This window comes from Protopterus annectens, chromosome 2.part0, assembly GCF_019279795.1.
Source record: "Protopterus annectens isolate FY-2018-M chromosome 2.part0, PAN1.0, whole genome shotgun sequence".
In the NCBI taxonomy this organism is placed as follows: domain Eukaryota; kingdom Metazoa; phylum Chordata; order Ceratodontiformes; family Protopteridae; genus Protopterus; species Protopterus annectens.
In genome coordinates, this window is record NC_056728.1 from 58810152 (window position 1) to 58829327 (window position 19176).

General features: G+C 37.3%; 1 protein-coding gene across 1 annotated transcript in view; it reads left to right on the top strand.

Annotated features, from left to right (window-relative positions):
* Window positions 1-15414: 15414 nt before the first annotated feature.
* UBE2G2 (ubiquitin conjugating enzyme E2 G2) overlaps window positions 15415-19176 on the top strand; it is a 435886-nt gene continuing 432124 nt past the window's right edge. Inside the window, exon 1 of the mRNA XM_044060548.1 lies at window positions 15415-15644. Coding sequence (XP_043916483.1) covers window positions 15602-15644 — 43 coding nt within the window. The 5' untranslated portion in view covers window positions 15415-15601. The remainder of the gene's footprint in view (window positions 15645-19176) is intronic.

The following is a 19176-nucleotide window of genomic DNA, read 5'->3' on the forward strand; positions in this document are numbered from 1 at the left end:
ACGCAGATGGGCTCTCAAGACAGGGAATGGGTAAGGTATACTCAGATAGACTAACCCTCTCAAGCAACGTTTTTCAAGGGACACTTGAAAAACTAGCTTGAGTTCTCGGGGGGGGGGGTGGAGAAATGTGAAGATATGTGAAGGCTGCTAGCCTAGCTAGATAGAATTTTGTAGATAATTCTGTCATTTGTATATATTAATATAAGCCACAGGCTTGTTCTCTTAAATGGAAGAAAATGGTGTTAAATGCTGAACGTCAAAAATGTAACAAAAGTGCACTCTGCTGGAAGAAAGCTGATAAGTCAAGCCTTGTAAGACTGTTTGATCTCAGACTCAGATCCGTGGTGTCAGAATCAGCAGATTCTTTCAATTGTTTTGAGACCAGAGTTAATTGCTAGATTTTACATATATAATGTCTTTAATTACTGTGGTTTCCTGACCAGGTGCAAGCTTACTAAGAAATGGTAATCTAGAGTTTATGTTAGCCTGGGAAACTAGAGAATTGTTAAGAATGATGTAATCTAAAATGAGTCAGCAGGATATATTGTCAATTTAAAGGACTTTCTCAGAGAGAGGGCATTTTGGATTTTGTCTAAAGCTGACAACAACTGATCTGTACTCTGCTTTTGCTGTATATGTAACTTTATTTATAACTGTGATTGCTCTTAGATATAGACAGAAAAGAGTAAGTTTAGTCTAGTTGTTTTTCTGCATTGATGTCAGAACTATTCTACTGTATTATTTTAAGCATTTTCCTGTGATCTCTGAACTCTTGACTAGCACTGTGTAAGAAGTATTGTCTTGTGTTTTTTATTATTTTATTAATAAAAATTTATTTATTATCTGCACTTTTCATCGACCTATCTAAAGCTTTTGACATGGTCAATCACGCTCTTCTCCTAAAAATCTTGGAATCACTTGCTATTGAACCGAATACCATCCAATGGTTCACCTCCTATCTTTCTAACAGGAAACAAGCTGTACTCTGGGAGAATAAACTCTCCTCTCTTCTCCCAATCTCCCTCAGTGTACCACAAGGCTCGATTCTTGGGCCCCTTCTTTTCTCCCTATTCATAAATGACTTACAAGTAGCTATTCCCCAAGCTACGTGCATACAATATGCAGATGACTCCACACTCATCTGCTCTGCAAAAACCATCCCAGAGCTTCAAACTGTTACTCAAAATGTATTCCATTTGGTTGAAGCATGGTTCTTAAAACGCTGCCTACTTCTTAATGCCAAAAACAAAACTCCTCCTTTTCAAACCCACTACCAGATCCCCCTCACTGGACTTCTCTATCTCTTCTATTAACAATACTCTCATAACACCTGACTCTTCTACCAAACTACTAGGTGTAACAATTGATAACAATCTTACCTTTGATTATCACATAAACAACACTATCAAAACTGTACATAGAAAACTGGGCTCCCTCTATAGAATTAAAACATTCCTATCCCCAACAGCCAAAGCTACTTTGGCTCACTCTCATCTCATCTCCACTCTTCTCTATGCCTCACCAATTTACACTAACCTAAAGAAAAATAATCTTACTAAATTGACCACTACTTACAATAGTATAGCTAGATTTGTTACTGGTAATCAATTCAGAACACATCACTGCCTGAACCTACAACAAATTCACTGGCTTGAATTACAAAACATGTTGCTTCTTTCTCAACTTCCCATCATCCACAAATCTTTTTATCTGCCAAACAACACTCCTTCATTTTCTATCCTCCTCACTCCTTACTCTAACCTGAGCTCTCTCCGCTCCTCTAACAAACTCCTAGTTACTGCTACCAAATCCAATAACCTTGCTGGTGACTCCCTGTTTTCTAACTCCATTGGTAAACACTGGAACTTATTGCCCTCTGAACTAACTTCTATTTTATCTCCTGTCCTCTTCAAACAAAAACTTAGACTCCACCTTACTAAACACTGGCTATGCCCCTGCCTTAACCCAGACTGAACCCATGTATTTAGCTCATCCCACTACCCCTTGATCTCTGTGATCTTTGCTACCTTCTACTTATTTTCTCACTATTCTATCACTTACCTCTCCTCTATCCTTCTCCTTCCTAATTATATTACTCAGTTTACTGAGGTCTCCTAGAAATATCTAATCTAATCTATCCTACTTACTTTGCTGTCCTTAAATACCCTTTTCTCTTTCTTATAATGTTTGATTATTCTAAATAACGTATGCCTGTGTTTTGCTTCCAAGAGTCATGAGTACACTTTTGTACAACTGTTAATTTGTGCCTATTATAAGTTTGATTCTTTGTATAATATTGTCCTGATACAGAATATTTTGTATGCTGCTCTCTTTTGCATCGTATGTAATAGTTATTATGTCTTTGTGGAGCTTTTCTCCCCGGGCCTCTGCTGAAAATGGAAATATATCCAGCCAGACTAGCCCAGTTAACAAATGTAAAATAAATAAATAAATAAATAAAATTATTTATTATTAAATATTTTTAAACCTTTCAACTGTGGCTGTTTTGTGTAGAGATAATTTAAGCTCTAGAGTACATTGCATATATATAGTGCTACTGTCCAAGCCACTCCAATAGCTTTAGCCCTGGGTCACACTTACTATTTGGATAATGATATTGCACAGTAACAATTGGACACCCTTTAGTAATGGCCTTATTAGTAGCTCATATTAGTGGTTGGTGGCAGTGATTTCTACCTTATAGCCTGGCAGAGAAGGGGGCATAACTGGAGAACCAGTGCCAGCCTTCCCCAGGAGTGTCTGTGTGTTTGTATATAACTCACATCTGAAAGTGTGTGTGTCAGCTACTTGGGCAGGGACATGAAGCACTGGTTGGACAGAGAGTGTGCTGGAGGTTTTAGCTTGTCCACTAGGCTGAAACCTGTACCCTATAGCTGTGCCAGTGGGGAGTCTCATTGGGGATCTGGAGAGAAAGGGAGAAACCAGCCCCAGACTGACTGTGATCTCTGTGTGCTCTTAAGGGAAATTGTACTTTATTGTGTGTGCATTTGTTATCCTTACCAATGTGGACACCCCTCACTGGTGTTAGTGGCGAGGATCGAGGCTCCTTGATTACTCGGCCAGTGCAAGGGTGTCACAGTATCCCTATTGAAGTATCATGTTCTCCAAAAGAATATAGTGGTGGAAAAATCCTTTGCAGTATCCCAAAACAGAGAGGTGGTAAAAATGAAAGTAGGACTGTCAAAGCTGCTTCTTGTCTGAAGATATCCCTTTATTTGTAAATGCTGCTTTACAGGCAGATGGGTGCTGCTTGAATAATGTGTTAAAGCTTGTAACATCATCCACTTATTTCAAATGCTCGGGGGGGGGGGGGTTGAGATGTACCTGCCCACAGGGGTGGTGCCATTGGTGTAGATTGGATCACTACTGCCTTGCCAAACAAGTTTTATCTGTTTCCAAAGACTTAACATCTATGTTTCAATTGCATCTAATGAAGGCTACCAAATATCTACTCAAAAAAAATCTTAATCATAAGTGCAGTAAACTGTAGTGGAAAAGAAAAATCAAGTTCATTAAAAAAACAACTTTGTGTCTTAATCTATCATTTTCTACACTATAGTTATTTTTATTTGTTATAAAACCAGTCTAAGCATTGCCTAGGCATGGATATCACCTTTCAGCAAATTACATTAACAGGTTAAAGCACTATAAACTGATAAAACAAAAAGGATTAAAATGCTGGGCATAATGACCTGTCAATAAATAGAAAGACAGAAAGATAGCCTCAACTTTCTGGAGCCAATTCTGCTGTGCCTTCATGCACCTTCCTCAGATCTGCCTTCAGAAGCTGGGTCTGCATTTATGTGTTGATTACTGTAGTTGATAGTTCCAGTGTTAGATGTGTTTATGTACAGTGAGTTATATATATTACTAATGATCCAGGGTTGATTGAGTCCCTTGTGTGCAACATGGAGCTCACTTGGTAGTTATTTAGCCAAATAAGAGATACCCCTGTTTAGGCTGTTGAGGTTTTATCTTAAATATTTTTATTTCTTCTTTTTTATATAAGAGCTAATCCAGGATACTAACAGATACAAAATATATATATATATATATATATATATATATATATATATATATATATATATATATATATATATATATATATAACACATACATACAATGTGCATATACATAATACATATATATATATATATATATATATATATATATATATATATATATATATATACATACACACACACACACATATAATACATATGCACACATGTCCATTTTATATATATATATATATATATATATATATATACACACACACACACACACACACACACACACACACACACACACACACACACACACATACACAGGCACACACACACACATATATACATGGATTCACTTTATAATCTCGAAATATTGAAATATCAAATTTCAGTATCTCGACACTATAGAGCCAAAAACTCAAAAACCCGAAAACCAAAACAGCAAACATTAACAGAACACTACACCACACATACAAACACAAATACACCTACCTCCTGACACTACAACAAAGCAAAATAACACATACTAACACAACAAAACAAACACGCACATCCACCCTTCCTATAAGCAGGAGGGCAAGCCCCCCTGCACCCCCAGGTGGGGGGGCTGTGCTCCCTACACTCCCACTACTTATATATACTAACTTCGAGGTTGCACTAAACACTGAAAGACAGAAAACCCACCACCACACATTCTACACCCCCCCCTTGCACAAACACACATCACATACATACAAACACCACCACTCTCAACACTGACACACTCACACTCTTACCTACCTACCCTAACCTACACCTAAAACTCCCTAACGCACTCACAAACACACAAACCCTCCCCAAAATCCTTAAAAAACATAACACTTACCTAAAGCGCCATCAGTACTGTGGGTTCGACATTTCCGGGTTTGATATTCTGCAGTTTCGCGCAACTGCAGATTTGACACTTTGGTCTCAAGATACTGAAATTCAACATTTCAGTATTTCAAGATTCCAAAGTATTTCCATATACATATACACATGCATACATACACATAGCACATATATACATACATATACTGGTTATCCTCTCAAGTTCAGTATAAGTTGTGACGGTCTAATGTCTTTAAGGGAAAGGGGAGAGGGACAAACCCAGAGTCATATAGACCCTTAAGTCTACTTTCATGTTCTGGAAAAATAATGGAGAAGGTAATATTGGATAAGTTATTGCCAGAAATGGATAGGTTATGACTTGAAACCATATATCAGCATGCATATGTTGAAAATAGATATATTACCACCTGTAACATGATGATCTATAACATTTATGTTTAAGATCTTTTGAGTAGATTTGGTATCTTTCATCAGATGCAATTAAAACATAGCTGTTAATTCATTGGAAACAGGTAAAACTTGTTTGTCAAGGCAGTGATGATCTGTCCCCCACCAATGGCACCACCCCTGAGAGTGGACACATCTCGAAGAACACCCCCTCTCTGAACAGTTGAACTAAGCGCATGTTGTTACAAGCTTTAACACATTATTCAAGCAGCACTCATCTGCCTGTAAAGTAGTATTTACAAATAAAGAGATATCTTCAGACAAGAAACAGCTTTGAGAGTCCTACTCTCATTTTTAACCACCTTTCTGTTGTGTGATACCACAAAGGATTTTTCCACCACTATATTCTTTTGGAGAATGTACTTCAACAGGGGCAATTCTGTTTTTTTTTTCTTTCCTGTAAGCCATGAGTTTTTAGACATGTGAGGTTTTTCTCAGATTTTTTTTTCAGTTATTTCCCTAATCACAGGAAGTGGATTTACCTCCAGGGTTGGTTTGGAAGGGACCATTTGTTTGGTGTAGTTCTACAGTTTTTATATATATATATATATATATATATATATATATATATATATATATATATATATATATATACACACACACACAGATAAACAGATATAGTCTCTTATTTATGTATGATTTTATATAGCTCCATGTCGTAAAATTTTCCATATTGCAAAACATGAATATGGCTGTTGAAGTTCAGCAATGTGACCTGCACCACCACTGACAGTAACCCAAAATGGAACTGTACTTCTGTGGTTCTAATTATTTGTGTGGTTATGTATGCCTCATCAGTCTACTGAAGCCAGAGTATCTTTCTTCTGACGTTGCTGCATAAGCATGCTGACAGGTGTTCTTCCCAGCCAGATTAGCACTTAGTTTTATTTTACTGCAGTTGGACATGGAAGTTCTTGCTCATTATGTTATTACTTCAGTTTCTCAGGGACAACAACAGATAAAGGTGATCCAAGTTTAATTATTCATCCTATTATTACTTTGAACCTTCAGGGGCAGTTACAGCTTCAGATGTCATGGGCCCAGTACTAAGGTGGTCCCTCCCCTCCTTACATACCACAGTTGAATTCAGCACCTCCTTACTGCGATCCTTGCAGTTCCATACATTTCATTCTGAAGGAATGTGGTTGTGCTCCTTATGTAAGATATAATATAATACATAGCTCTTGTCCTACTGCAGCAGGACCTTATAGTTTGGTCTGTATTTCTTTCTTAAGAGGCTTCAACCTCTAGGAACATTAAGTCTCATCATTCATGCATGATAGGCTTCCTGATTCTTTTTCTTGGGAATTCAAACTTCTCATCTGAAATGCTTGTCATTAGAGGTGAGGTTCTAGGTGGGGGCATTACATATATCCCTGCTTAGGTCTGACACACATGTTCCATTCTTCATGAATTCTGCCACAGAATATATACTGGAGGTACCTAATTGTCCCTGGCTGATTGTTAGTGATAAAGCCTTGTCAATGACCAGCAATGTGTTATCCTTCTCTTTGTGACAGTCTGTGCTCAGTTCACCTTCTGCAGTGCAGCCCTTTTGGTGCTTATGACATCCAAGACGTGGCTACTGTCCATTGCATCTTTGATTATTATTTATTTATTTTTTTCGCAAAATAATTTAGGTCATACCTGGACAAATCCTTTCCTTCCCCCTCATAATTTACTTATCAAGGGGCTCAGACTCCAGTAGAATATTCCTTCCTACTTCCCTGCTATCTATACAAGATAAAATTCCTCAGAATTTTTTCCTGGTTCCCCTTTTGAGAATTTTCACCAGCAGTGGAAATGTTCTTTCTGTATAAGCCTTATTTATTATTGAATGTCCATACCCTATGACCTGTATTACACATTAAGTGATAAGTCATGCATTTTTCCATTTAATTTTCCTTGAGTAATACAGTTTGGGATTTGTTCAACATTGCCTTGCCTTCACCTTATTCAGTCTGTGGCACAACTCTTACACTATTGCTATATTGAGATGAAAACTGCTGTCATCCAGTCCCTTTTTACTCATGATCCCATTTGTGATTTTTTTCTACTTCTCTCCCTTTGTAAATAGCCACACTATTGTTCTCTTTACTTCTTTCAGGAAAACAAACTCCCTTGCCCTGGAGTTTCTCCTTTGCTTCATTGGAAACTATTATACTTCCTCTGTAGGTCATTGAGTGTTAAATCTCTAGTAGCTGTCCCTTCAAACTTTAGAGCTTACATTTATGTCTCAAAGAACAAGACCCGACACCATTCCCTTTGTACACCCTTTTTATTCCTGTTCTTCTGAGATTAAGACAACCATTCCCAGTGTGACTTTTCCTTTCTCAGGCTTTTGATTTGAATACTGTCAAATGCCTTTCGGTTAACTCACTTCTGTCTTACTAGATTCAACTTCATGTAAGTGTTTTGCTGTCACTGGTCTTGTACATTGTTATGGGTCTAATATTTTTCCTTACATTATGCTCTGGCTGGGTTAGGTTTTTGTAGAGCTTATTGATCATGTCTGCATTTCTCTGTGAGCTTACTAGCTATCTCATCCTTCTTGAAGAAAGTACCACACTTACCTGCAATTATATAAATATTACTAATTTTAAAATCTTTGTAGCATAATTTCCTTCTCAAGTTCATACAATTTCTTTATGCAAACCTGGGCTTTACACCTACTATCTCTATCAATTCTGGCATATATGTCAGAATTCTCCAGTTCTTTCTTATAGCCATTTCTACCGCCTTAGTTCTAAGATTGCATGTGGTAACATACTGGACATTGGTTTCATTCTGTAAGTTTGTATTGGTTATCAGATTTGCATCATTCTGCTCACAGAAATAAGGACATGCTACCTGCATCCTATTATCCATTACATAACCTATAACCTCCACAATATTTCTATCACTGTAACCTCTATCCTTAAATTCTTGGGCCATTTTTTTTAGTTGTTCCATACATCTGACTTCCTCAGTATTTAATCTACCGACTCTTGTAAATTGTCCCTTTACTATACCCTTAAAAACATGAGGAGCATGCACTCTCTTCATGTGGGTATTTTTGTTAACCTGAGTGTCCTTCCTGTGCACACTTGTTTTTAACAAAGTCATACATTTGTCTATCTGTACATCTAAACAGACAATTGTACTATTCGAATAATTAAATTTGAATTTCAAAAATTCAGTTGTACCATTTAAATATTCAGTGAAACTCAGTAACATTTGTTCATCTCCCTTCCAAATTAAAAAACAATCATCCACAAATTGTTGGTATAACAAAAACATTCTCCTTAAATGGATTTTTGGGAATATAGATATGTTCAATGCTCCCATTGATTTAACACCACGTTTGCATAGGTGTTAGCCATGGGAGTACCCATTGCAACACCAGCAAATTGTAAGAAAGGTTGACCATCAATAAGATCACATACATTTTCAATCTGTCTTCCTTGCATACTAGTGTTTTTATACAGGAAATCATGAATGGCATTAATTCCATATTAATTCGGAATTATACTGAAAAGAGAGTTTATGTCAAGTGATGCCAATAAATAGTCATTCTCCTCATTAAATTTGTACCAAGCATACAATTTAGTTACAAAGTTCCCTGTGTCCTTGTAAAATGTCAAATTTTTGTTCTAGTTTACAAGCTGATGCTGTCATTAAAAGAAAAGTCCACCAACCTCACATGTTATTTTAGAAAAACAATGAAGTTTATTTTTTCCCTCTGGTATGGTTCCATTTTGGTTTGTTTACCAGGAACCAACCTATACTTTATAAAACTTCCCTTGCCTTCAATCAAAGAAAGGGAAAGCCCACCCACTTTTTTAGCTTAATCTCTCATGCTTTAGCAGAAGAATTTGTCTCCACCATCTTGACATTCCATGGACATAAGGAAAGAGAAATATGTAATTTTGACTTCAGGTACTTCCCATAATCTTACATAGGCAGTTCTCAGTCTTGTTGTCATCAGCAACTGCTATAGAAAAGTACAGATCATTTTGAACATTTTCTTCACTGGCCTTGTAGCAAAGAGGAAGAGAAACATTATTAATTCACATAGCTGATGACATATTTTTAGATAGTGATACACTTCTTTGGGGTATTTTTCCCTGTAAATGCAAAATATTTGCAGGCGCAATTGTTTTAATCATATACATAATACAGACAATAGCTACTAATTTGTCATGCTCAAGGATTATGGTATGGATGAAGTGTTAGCATGTTACAATAACAAATCAAGAGGGTTGAAATGTAGCTAAAGAAATGGGAAAATACAATTCATGAAGACTTGCATATATCGGTAAAAAAGAAAAATTGCATGACAACACAAATTCAAGAAAAAAATAGTACCTGTTTTGTAGTGTGCTGCATTATAAATATAGAAATAACACAAAATAAATTATGAAAGTGAAATACTTCTAAACATTTATACAACACTCAGAGCAAAAGACATACTTTTTCCCACTGAAGGCATTGGTGAAAAGCAGACAGTTTACATGTCTATTAAAAGTTCTTTAAAGCATGATCTGTCAGTTAACAGCTCCTGGTTTATGGTGAAAGCATGATAGCTAAGACACCTCAAGAAGAGTGTGGGATAGGTCAATCAGTTCCTGAATGACTGCAAAAGTGATAGTCTTAGAAAAACATGCAGTCTAGGTATTCTGCTTTGTTGAATGTTTACAGGTATTGTTAACAAGTTAAAACAGCTCTGACAACAGTACAAATCAGAGCAATTAAAGCAAAACTTGAAAAATAGTCAGGTTCTGGAAGCCAGTGTAAGATGCCTGTGACTCAGGGTATTACTATTCTCAAAGTTAAACTACTATAATATTTTAAATACTATTCTATTTACATCTGACTTTAAAACATACCTAATTTCCTTAAGTCTAACATGAAGTAAAAAGGTCACACAGATAAGCCAGTTAGTAAAAACTACAAGAAAAACCTAGCCAAGTTTGAGTTTTCACTGTGTAATAAAAAGGTCACACAGCTGAACCAATTAGTTAGTATGTCTGTCTGACCTTTTTACTTTCTGATTTAGTTGTCATTTGGCATATTTTGCAGACACCTTAATGGTTATGGAGATCAGCTAGGTTTAAAGACCCCGTGTTTCTACAGTATAGCCAAACAGTCCACTTATGCTGTGCTGATGAGGTCATAAGAAGGCCAAAACGTGCATGACCACAGCTAGTGGAGTTTGGCTTTTTGGCCTGAATCTGTCCATAAAGACTTAAAAAGTAAAAAGTCATGGACATTCAGAAGCCATGTAGCTGAAACACTTGATGTCCTGAAGGAGTCATTTTCATATATCTCCTAGGCCTGTATTATAGGAGGCTTAAGGTATCACACACACCTCTCAACCTCTTAACAGAAAAAAATCTTGACAACGCCAAACATAATGGAGGTGCAAAGCCCCCAAATTAGGGAAACATTTTAAATATTGCTCTTATAAACTTAGAAAGTTGCTAGAATAAAAGGTTTTGTGCCTCTGTGCATTTTCTGAAGGATATGAAGACTAAAACTGAAATGGCTGTCATTATTTAGTGAATTCAGTCATCACTGATTTGTCACAAAAATCCAGAAAACCACAAATTTTATGAGGAACAAACAAAAATATGAGGCAAAAATCTGGACATTCAGCGAAAATCTGGACAGTTGATAGGTATGACAGTGAAAACTCTAGCTTGGCTAGGTTTTTCTTGTAGTTTTTACTAATTAAGTCTAGCATGAGTCATACAAATGGGGCTTGATATTAGGAACAAGACCTCCAAGTAATAAACAATATTGCATTAATATGGCAGTCTCCATGAGGGTCATGTTATGGAAAAGCAAATTAAAATAAAATAAGAAGCACATGTAGTGATTTTGTTACATGAAAGTACTTCAACATACAAAGGAGCAATGAAAAAACACAATTTTTTGAGTTCCAGGGTAGAGTTTTCTTTAAAAGGACAACTACACCCTAAACACAGCATTTCTTTTCCCAGAGTGTACTTCCTCCTTGAGATTGATCCCCATATATATTCACATTAAAAAAAACACAATTTAGTAAATTTATTCTTAGTCATCTTCCTCAGTTCACACCAGCTTGCGGCTGATCAGAATCTCAAGATACTTTCTATAGGAATTTGCCTTCCTTGCTCTTGCATTTTACCTATCATGTGTGAACATATTTTTTCAAGAAGGAAAATACACACAGCAAGCTACCTGTAGCTCTTTATTGTCACCTCACACCCACAGAGGCCATAAAACCAGTGATCATCAATATCCACAGCTTTCTTATTGTACACCATCACATAAAGATGCATTATTTCCCTTACCTGGAGCCATAAGCCTATTAAGCCTTTTGTAGTCTGAAAGAGAATGCACCAGATAAGCAATTAACAGTAACTATACATGTAGCTTTGCAAGCCTGGAAATGTGACATTTTGGTTGACTCAGAAAAGGATGATGAAAGGGGTACAGGACTTGAAACTGGCAGAATATCACTTAAAAAGCATGGCTATTTCAGTTATTTCTTTGTCATTCTACAATATTTTTTCACTGATGATGTATCACACATATAGGAAACAAATATTTAAATATTACCACAAAAAAAAAATGGAATCTTGTTATAATAAAATAGGCAAGTTCGTTACTGAAACCTCATACAAATCTCACCACTGTCTCTGCCTTAACCAACTCAATTGGCTCAAGCTACCTCAACTACTCCTGTTTAATCAACTCACAATAGAGCATAATCTCTTCTACCTTCCAGAAAAAAACCTGCACTTCAAAATATGATTAACCCCCACATCCCTACCAGAGCCTTACGATCTAGTTCTCAGAACCTAATAAGCATTATTAGACACAAAAATGATGCTGTCAAATTTCTCTTTGCCTGCACTATTGCCAAAATCTGGAACTCACTACCTAGCCAAATAACCTCCACTACCTCCACTATTCAATTTAAGAAACTCCTGAGAACCCACTTCTCAAACAATTGGCTTTGTTCATGCTACTCCCCAGTTTGTTTTGCACCAATACCATGTTCAAGGATTCTACTAAAGGTCCCCCAATTCCTTTCACTGTAAAGCTTAATAATCACTGGTTACTTCTGTAACAAAATATTGAGAGTATTCTTAATTTAGAAAGAAACAAAATGTTCTTGTGTTTATATTTTATATTCTATATAAACCCTACTACTAGAATACTGTATACTGACTTTATGAAAGGAATTGTTAATCTATACATAACTTATGTTTCTATGGAACATATATCTCTGTATGATATTCTTGTGTAATTTCTTTATGACATGCTATTGGAGCTTTTCTCCCGGGCCTCTGCTGAAAATGGATGTCTGTCCAGTTGGACTTTCACAGTTAACAAACGTAAAATAAAAGAAAGAAAGAAAGAAAGAAAGAACACTGATATTTTTGTGGAGAATTCTCAGACCCACTACTTCCATTCCAAATGAAAAAAAGACTGATCTTACATGATAGACAAGGGCACAGTAATGTCATTAGCTGTGCCCTCATAGTGCATTATGGGCAAAATGTTATTGTCCAAGAAAACAAAATGAGGTCAGTATAATTATTCCATTATGGTATTCATGGTTAGAAAAAAAATTGAAATTAGCAATTAACAGTTATTGTCTTACTGACAGGTTTGAATTGTGTAGAACTTTATGGCAAGATAACCTAGGATGAGCCTAAAACAGATTTTCTTGGAACAGTGCTCTATCCCACTTAACAAATTTAAGGAAGAAAGTACACACACGCACACACACACACACACACACACACACACACACACACACACACATATATATATATATATATATATATATATATTTTTTTTTTTTTTTTTTTTTCTGGGTTCTGTCCATAGCAGTCACTGAAAAGCTTGTATGTAGAGGAAGGAGCTCTAAATGGGTGTGTTTCCCAGGGTGTCAAACTCCCTTGACAAAGCTTTATGTATGCATTTAGTATATGACACATTTTGTTTGAATTATTCTTCCTTTGTTTAAGTTCTGTATAGTATGTCTTTGTCGTTCTCTGGAATTATTTTGCTATTCTTTCTCTATTCTTGTATTATGTTTTAGAGCTTTTCTCCCCATTATTCCACTAGAAATGTGACTTTCCAGCTGGTTGCGGTGATCCACAGATGTATCTAACAAAATAAAAATAACAACTTCAAAGATTTTTCTAAACAAATAATAGAAACTAAAGAAATCCATGAAACGTGCTCATACCCTCACTGTTATTTTTATATTATGTAATTGTCTTAGTTTTTTATTAGGGTTACCATTTGTCCCTCTTTGCAAGGGGCAGTCCCACTTTGGGAGATTTTCCTGCGGGGAAAACTCCCCTAAAAATGGCAAATGCCCTGAGATTTTAAAACAAAATATATTTCTTAACTTTTCTTTAATAGTTGCATAAAACATTTATTTTGTATCTGAAACGCATAAATATTATATGAAATAGCATAAGCAATGCAAATGCTACAAAAATCTTTTATTTTGGCAAAAAAGTGAAGTTCTGTCCTTTGCACTGGCCGTGGTTATGTTTTGCCCTGCAAAATCTCACATTTCTACAAAAAATACCCCACTTTGAGAATTTGTAAAGGTGGCAATGCTAGTTTTTATGGTTAAAAACGTAGTTAGTATTCATTCATTATTGTTCGATTATGCTCCATTTTCTTTTGTAATTATACTGCGGTGATCTATTTAAGATCCTTAGTGATTTGGGTCATGACAGAAAAGGGCTGCTGACATTGTCCTCTTACCGAGTACTAAGTAGTGAAAAATAAACAAACGACATAAATGCATATCTCTCTCAACTCAATTGTTCCTGATTTTGACTCCTATTTTAACCCTGTCTTTGTTAATGCCTCGCAAAACTAAAAAAACTTTTGGAGAAAATATATCGGATTACACTTAATAAATAATGACAATAATTATAGACTTTGTTTACTTCAGAAAATATATATTAATTCGCATGCAGTGTTTCAAGTTAAACATGCTAATATTTTAAAAGTGCCCCTTGTTTTCCCTTATAATTTCTAGATTTATTCTCAATTCTGTTGAGTTTTGCACTGATTCATTGAAAGTTATGAATATTCATCAATTAAACCGCAAGTGTTGTTCTGTCTTTTGGCTTATCCCGGTTAGGGGTCGCCACAGCGGAACTCCGGTCCGCTAATGTTTGGTAGTGGATTTTTACGTGCCGAGTTACCAGCCCTGGCGCACAACCTTCAACGAAGGCACGCCCATTCACGCATGCCTCCACGCAGAAGACGCTCTAGCTGAGTATCGAACCGCAAGTCTGAGTACTGTACTTTTCTAGTTAAGGAACACAGCGCTACAATGTAAACGGGGAAACATATCGCAGGGGAGAGGCAGAACCTTTAGCTGAAAACAGAAATCATTCCATTATGTACCCCCATCCGACCATGGGGATGGGCGGGGAGAATAACATTACATAAAATAATACCAATCACCACCAAAACAATGATAGAAGATATAACGGTGCCCAAAAGACCATCACGTGATTAAAAACAAATCAAGCTTCAGACCATAGTACTGTCTCTGCGTTCGGGTTTTCGTAACTCCCATTACTGACAGCTCAGCATTACGGTTTGCACCTTTTGCAATGCCAAAGCTGGGACATTATTACGTTAACATCATAGTTTGCATGACAGAACATAGCCACAATCAGTGCAAAGGAATGGAATTCACATTTTGAAAATAATAATAAAGACTCAGTCTTGTAGAATTTGAGTTGTTTTCGATGTTCCACACAATATTAGGACATTTTAGGTACAAAATAACCTTTTATGCAACTATTAGAGGAAATGTAAGAAACAATTTTGTCCTAAAATCTCAGGACATTTTTCATATTTTTGACGGGACACAATTGCCCAAACAGGGACTGTCCCACTTAAAAAGGGATTGGTGGTCACCCTACTCAGCATGTTACTTCTTTTTAGAGATTTCCGTATCGGTGTGTACGTTCCATTGTAATTCCTAAACGAATCAGAGAAAGTGAAAATAAAAGTTTTGCCATCCCTGCTGCTTGCTTACGTATTAGACGTAGTGTAGCCCTCCCAGCGTTTTAGAAGCTTCTGTTGTTTTTCCACAATGGACGACTGGGGGTGGAGCTACGGATAACAGCTAATGTTGAGCTAGTTGTTAACATTGGGCCAAGACTGAAGCAAGGAGCTGTAGTGGGTCTGGAGACTAAAGTTTGGTGTCTGTAGTGGGGTAGAGACGCGCAGAAATGGCCGGGACTGCGCTAAAACGGCTAATGGCAGAGTACAAGCGTAAGTTACAACACGGAGGTCACTCTGAAAGTTCTTTCAAGCACTCGGAGGTAGCAAGGATGAATATTCATTCGATAGGTTAAGCGGTAGTGTGTTCCTGACTGGTAGAAGTGTAGTATAGCAGGGGGTTGTGGAGGGTGACAGCTAAACGGATTTGCACCTGTTACTTCCACAGTTAGGAATGGTGATGAACCCAAGAATAAATAAGGGAGAATAGTTAAGGACTGTAATACTGGCACCCTCCGTGGTGTAATATCAGGATATCTCTTAACGTGTTTTCTAACCAAGCGAAAAGCTCTTTAACTGTTGGACGTTGACATTTACTTAGTGTTAGTATTTTAGGGTGAGAGGAAGCAAAACAGGGACCAAAAATTGTGGGCACTGTATGTAGTGATGTAGACTTAATATAGACCCCCACCCCAATGTGTGATTACTCCATTCCTGTGCCCCTATTGATATAGTAAATTTATTACGGCTTTATTTTTCACCTTTAAATTAGCGAGTCAGCTCAGTATTCTTTAGGTAATATGGGACAGAGTAAAGAATGCTCTGCAATGAATTGGATTATTTCCGTATTACGCGTTTTTACGGCGAACTCTGCGAAGTGACCGTGTCCCATCTGGTGGTATTTTCTTAAAAGTTAGGATTAATGGAAAAATAACAATAGAAACCGTGATATGTTAAAAAAAGAGTTTCTGTATTGAGCAGAACTGTTCAAAGACTGTGTTGAACTCTGTATAAAAAATAAACTTTGACGTATGTTTAGTTTGGGTCAACATGTTTCCAGGCTAGATTTTACAGTAGCACTGCAGCTCCTTTCATAGAACACTGCACAGTTATAAAGTGAAGTTATTTTGCTGTCTTTGTGTTGTACTGTTGATAACTTGTTTTGTTGTAGCTTAGCAGTGCATTTTTGGGAAATGCACCTCACATAGCAGCAATATACCAACGTGTGCTATTTACTTCATCTGCTGTAATGCTTTCTGCCAGTGGTTGGTTTGCAGAGCTAGACGGTAGTGTTTACTTTTTGTTCGTGCGTGGGGGAATCATTGTCATTAATGTATGTAATAGACAAGCTGGTTGTAACAGAATTTGCATCTGTAGCAGAATGGCGGATAGTAGTTTGAAGATTTATTATGTAATGACATTGTGATAAAACCAGGAATGTTTATACATTTCTTCAGCTTTTAAGCACTTGCCAGGTCAACTGTAGTTCATATACCTTTTAATTTCAGTATAGATGTATGCGCATTTGCAATACTTTCAAATTGTATGGGTCATTGGCAGCAGTAATCAAAACCCCTAGTTTTCAAAATAGTTGCCAATAGTGGTCATCCTGTACTGTATTTAGTTTATGGTGTTTGGAATTCTGTTAATTTGATTGCTATAAAATCACTTTTAAATGCTTTCTAGTTTTTTAAACCAACTTTGGTGTTAGCAATCCTATCTGGTGAATAAATATTTGCAGTAAATCACATTGCCACTTGTTTCTACACCAATAAAAAACGAAATGTCGTGATGAATATGTAGGTAAAGAACATAGGCAGAACAGCAATATAGTTATTGTTAAGAGGTATGCATATGTATAAAACACTTAATGAAGTTTACAACTTATTACTTTGTGTTATTCATGAGAATCTTTACACTGTTTTGTAGTGTCTGTCTTTTTTACAGGTTCATAGGTTTATACTAGGCTAATGACCACCGGGGTCTTTATAAGCCTAACCATGCCACCCAACCCAGTTTTGTCCCAGAGTGCCCTGGCCACTTAACATGGTGGGAAGATGTTAGGAGGTCACTAAGGATTTTGTGGAAGTATAATTAGTTGGGGGTCAGTTTATATGCTGTTGACCTCTGTCCATTATAGACATTGGTGGTGGTGGTGGTGGGGGGGGGGTGCAGACCAGGGTAAATTTGCAATTTCCTATCCAGTGATCAAGGTTACATTTGAATATAGTCAAGGATGAACAGAGCCTGATCTTAAACAGCCTGTTATATTTCTGTCACAGGCAAAGTTCAGATTCTCAGATCTTGTGTTTCTGGCTCTGTTTTGTGATGTGCAGTAGATCCATAAGAGCTGGATCTGAGGATACCTTGTATGCCAGGCATATGTCATGTCTTGGTAACCTGCAGAAGACTATAGAGAGAGGGCCTTAGGGCAATCTGAGCAGTAACAGGGTACTTATGACCTGGATTCTCTAGTGAGAACCTTTGAGGGTGTTATGGAATTGCCTGGTTATGTACATAACAGAGGGGGCATTGTATTCGAAGAAGGGTCTGATGAGGGCTGAGTAGAGTGGTGGTATAACTTCTTTTCACCTGGATGCCATAATCTCACCTATAAGTTGAGCGACCTAGAATGTTTTTCTTCCTGTCTTGTTGGGCATTGATGGAGAAGTTAGCTTTTGTGGGCAGTTTTCCAAAGGGCATTATAATGCCTTTCTTTGCATTGAGCTTTTAAACTGTGGCTTTTGCACCAGTCATTTTTGTTTGTGTTAAACCCTTTTTTAGGATGCCAATGTCACTGGGAGAATCTGATAGCTCTCAATTTGCAGTCATCTGCAAGTCTTGTAAGCCAGAGGTCTTTGACAGTGGCCTTCACTGCCAAGAAGTAAATGCCAGACAGGAGTGGACCCAATACGGAGCCATGGGGTACTCTGCTGGTGAGTGGCGTTTTGGTGGCGGTGGTCTTACTGGTCCTGACTTCTTGGGTCCTATCTGTGAGTCAGCTAGCAATCCAGTGGGTTTTGGAGGGATTTTTGTCTAGTTCAGAGTTTCAGTACTACCAGAGTGGCATATTGTATTGAATGCCTTGGCCAGGTCCAGGTAGGCAGCATGGACTATTTCCCCTTCAATCTATAGCCTTTGTGACCTTCTGAAACAAGTTTACCAGGCTGAGTAAGCAAGACCTTTCCTTGACAAAGCTGAACTGGGATGGGTTCAGTATCTGTAGGTTGCCAGTATCCTTGATGATCTTTTCCATGATGATTTGTTCCATGGTTTTGCATACTAGACTTGCCAGACTGATGGGTCTGTAGTTTTCTGGGTCACTTGTTGGTCCACCCTTGTAAAAAGGGATGACTGTTGTGACCTTCCATTCACCTGGCAGATAACCAGCTTTGAGGCTGTAATTGAAGAGTGATTTAAGTGATCCCTTGTTTTAGGCTATTTAAAGAGGCAACTGGGGATATTGTGGGCAGCCCAGTGAGGCACTGTTTTTGGCTTAGTGAATGTGGCCATGATTTGCTCCTTGTTGATGTTTGGGGGGGGGGGATACCAGCAGGGATTTCACAGCAGGTAGTCAGGGGAGAGTAGGGGTGTATTTTGGAGGTTAATATATCAACGAGTAGATTCTGTCACCCTGGTCAGTGACTGTTATGCCATTTGGTACCTGTTCTTCACACTGCAGAGTGTTATCTCCAACACACCAAAAAATGATAAACTTCAGAAAACTGTTGGACTACTAGTTGATCACATCCACAGCCTCTCTGCTTCTATCCAGTGTCTGTACATCATGACTACATAGTGGGTC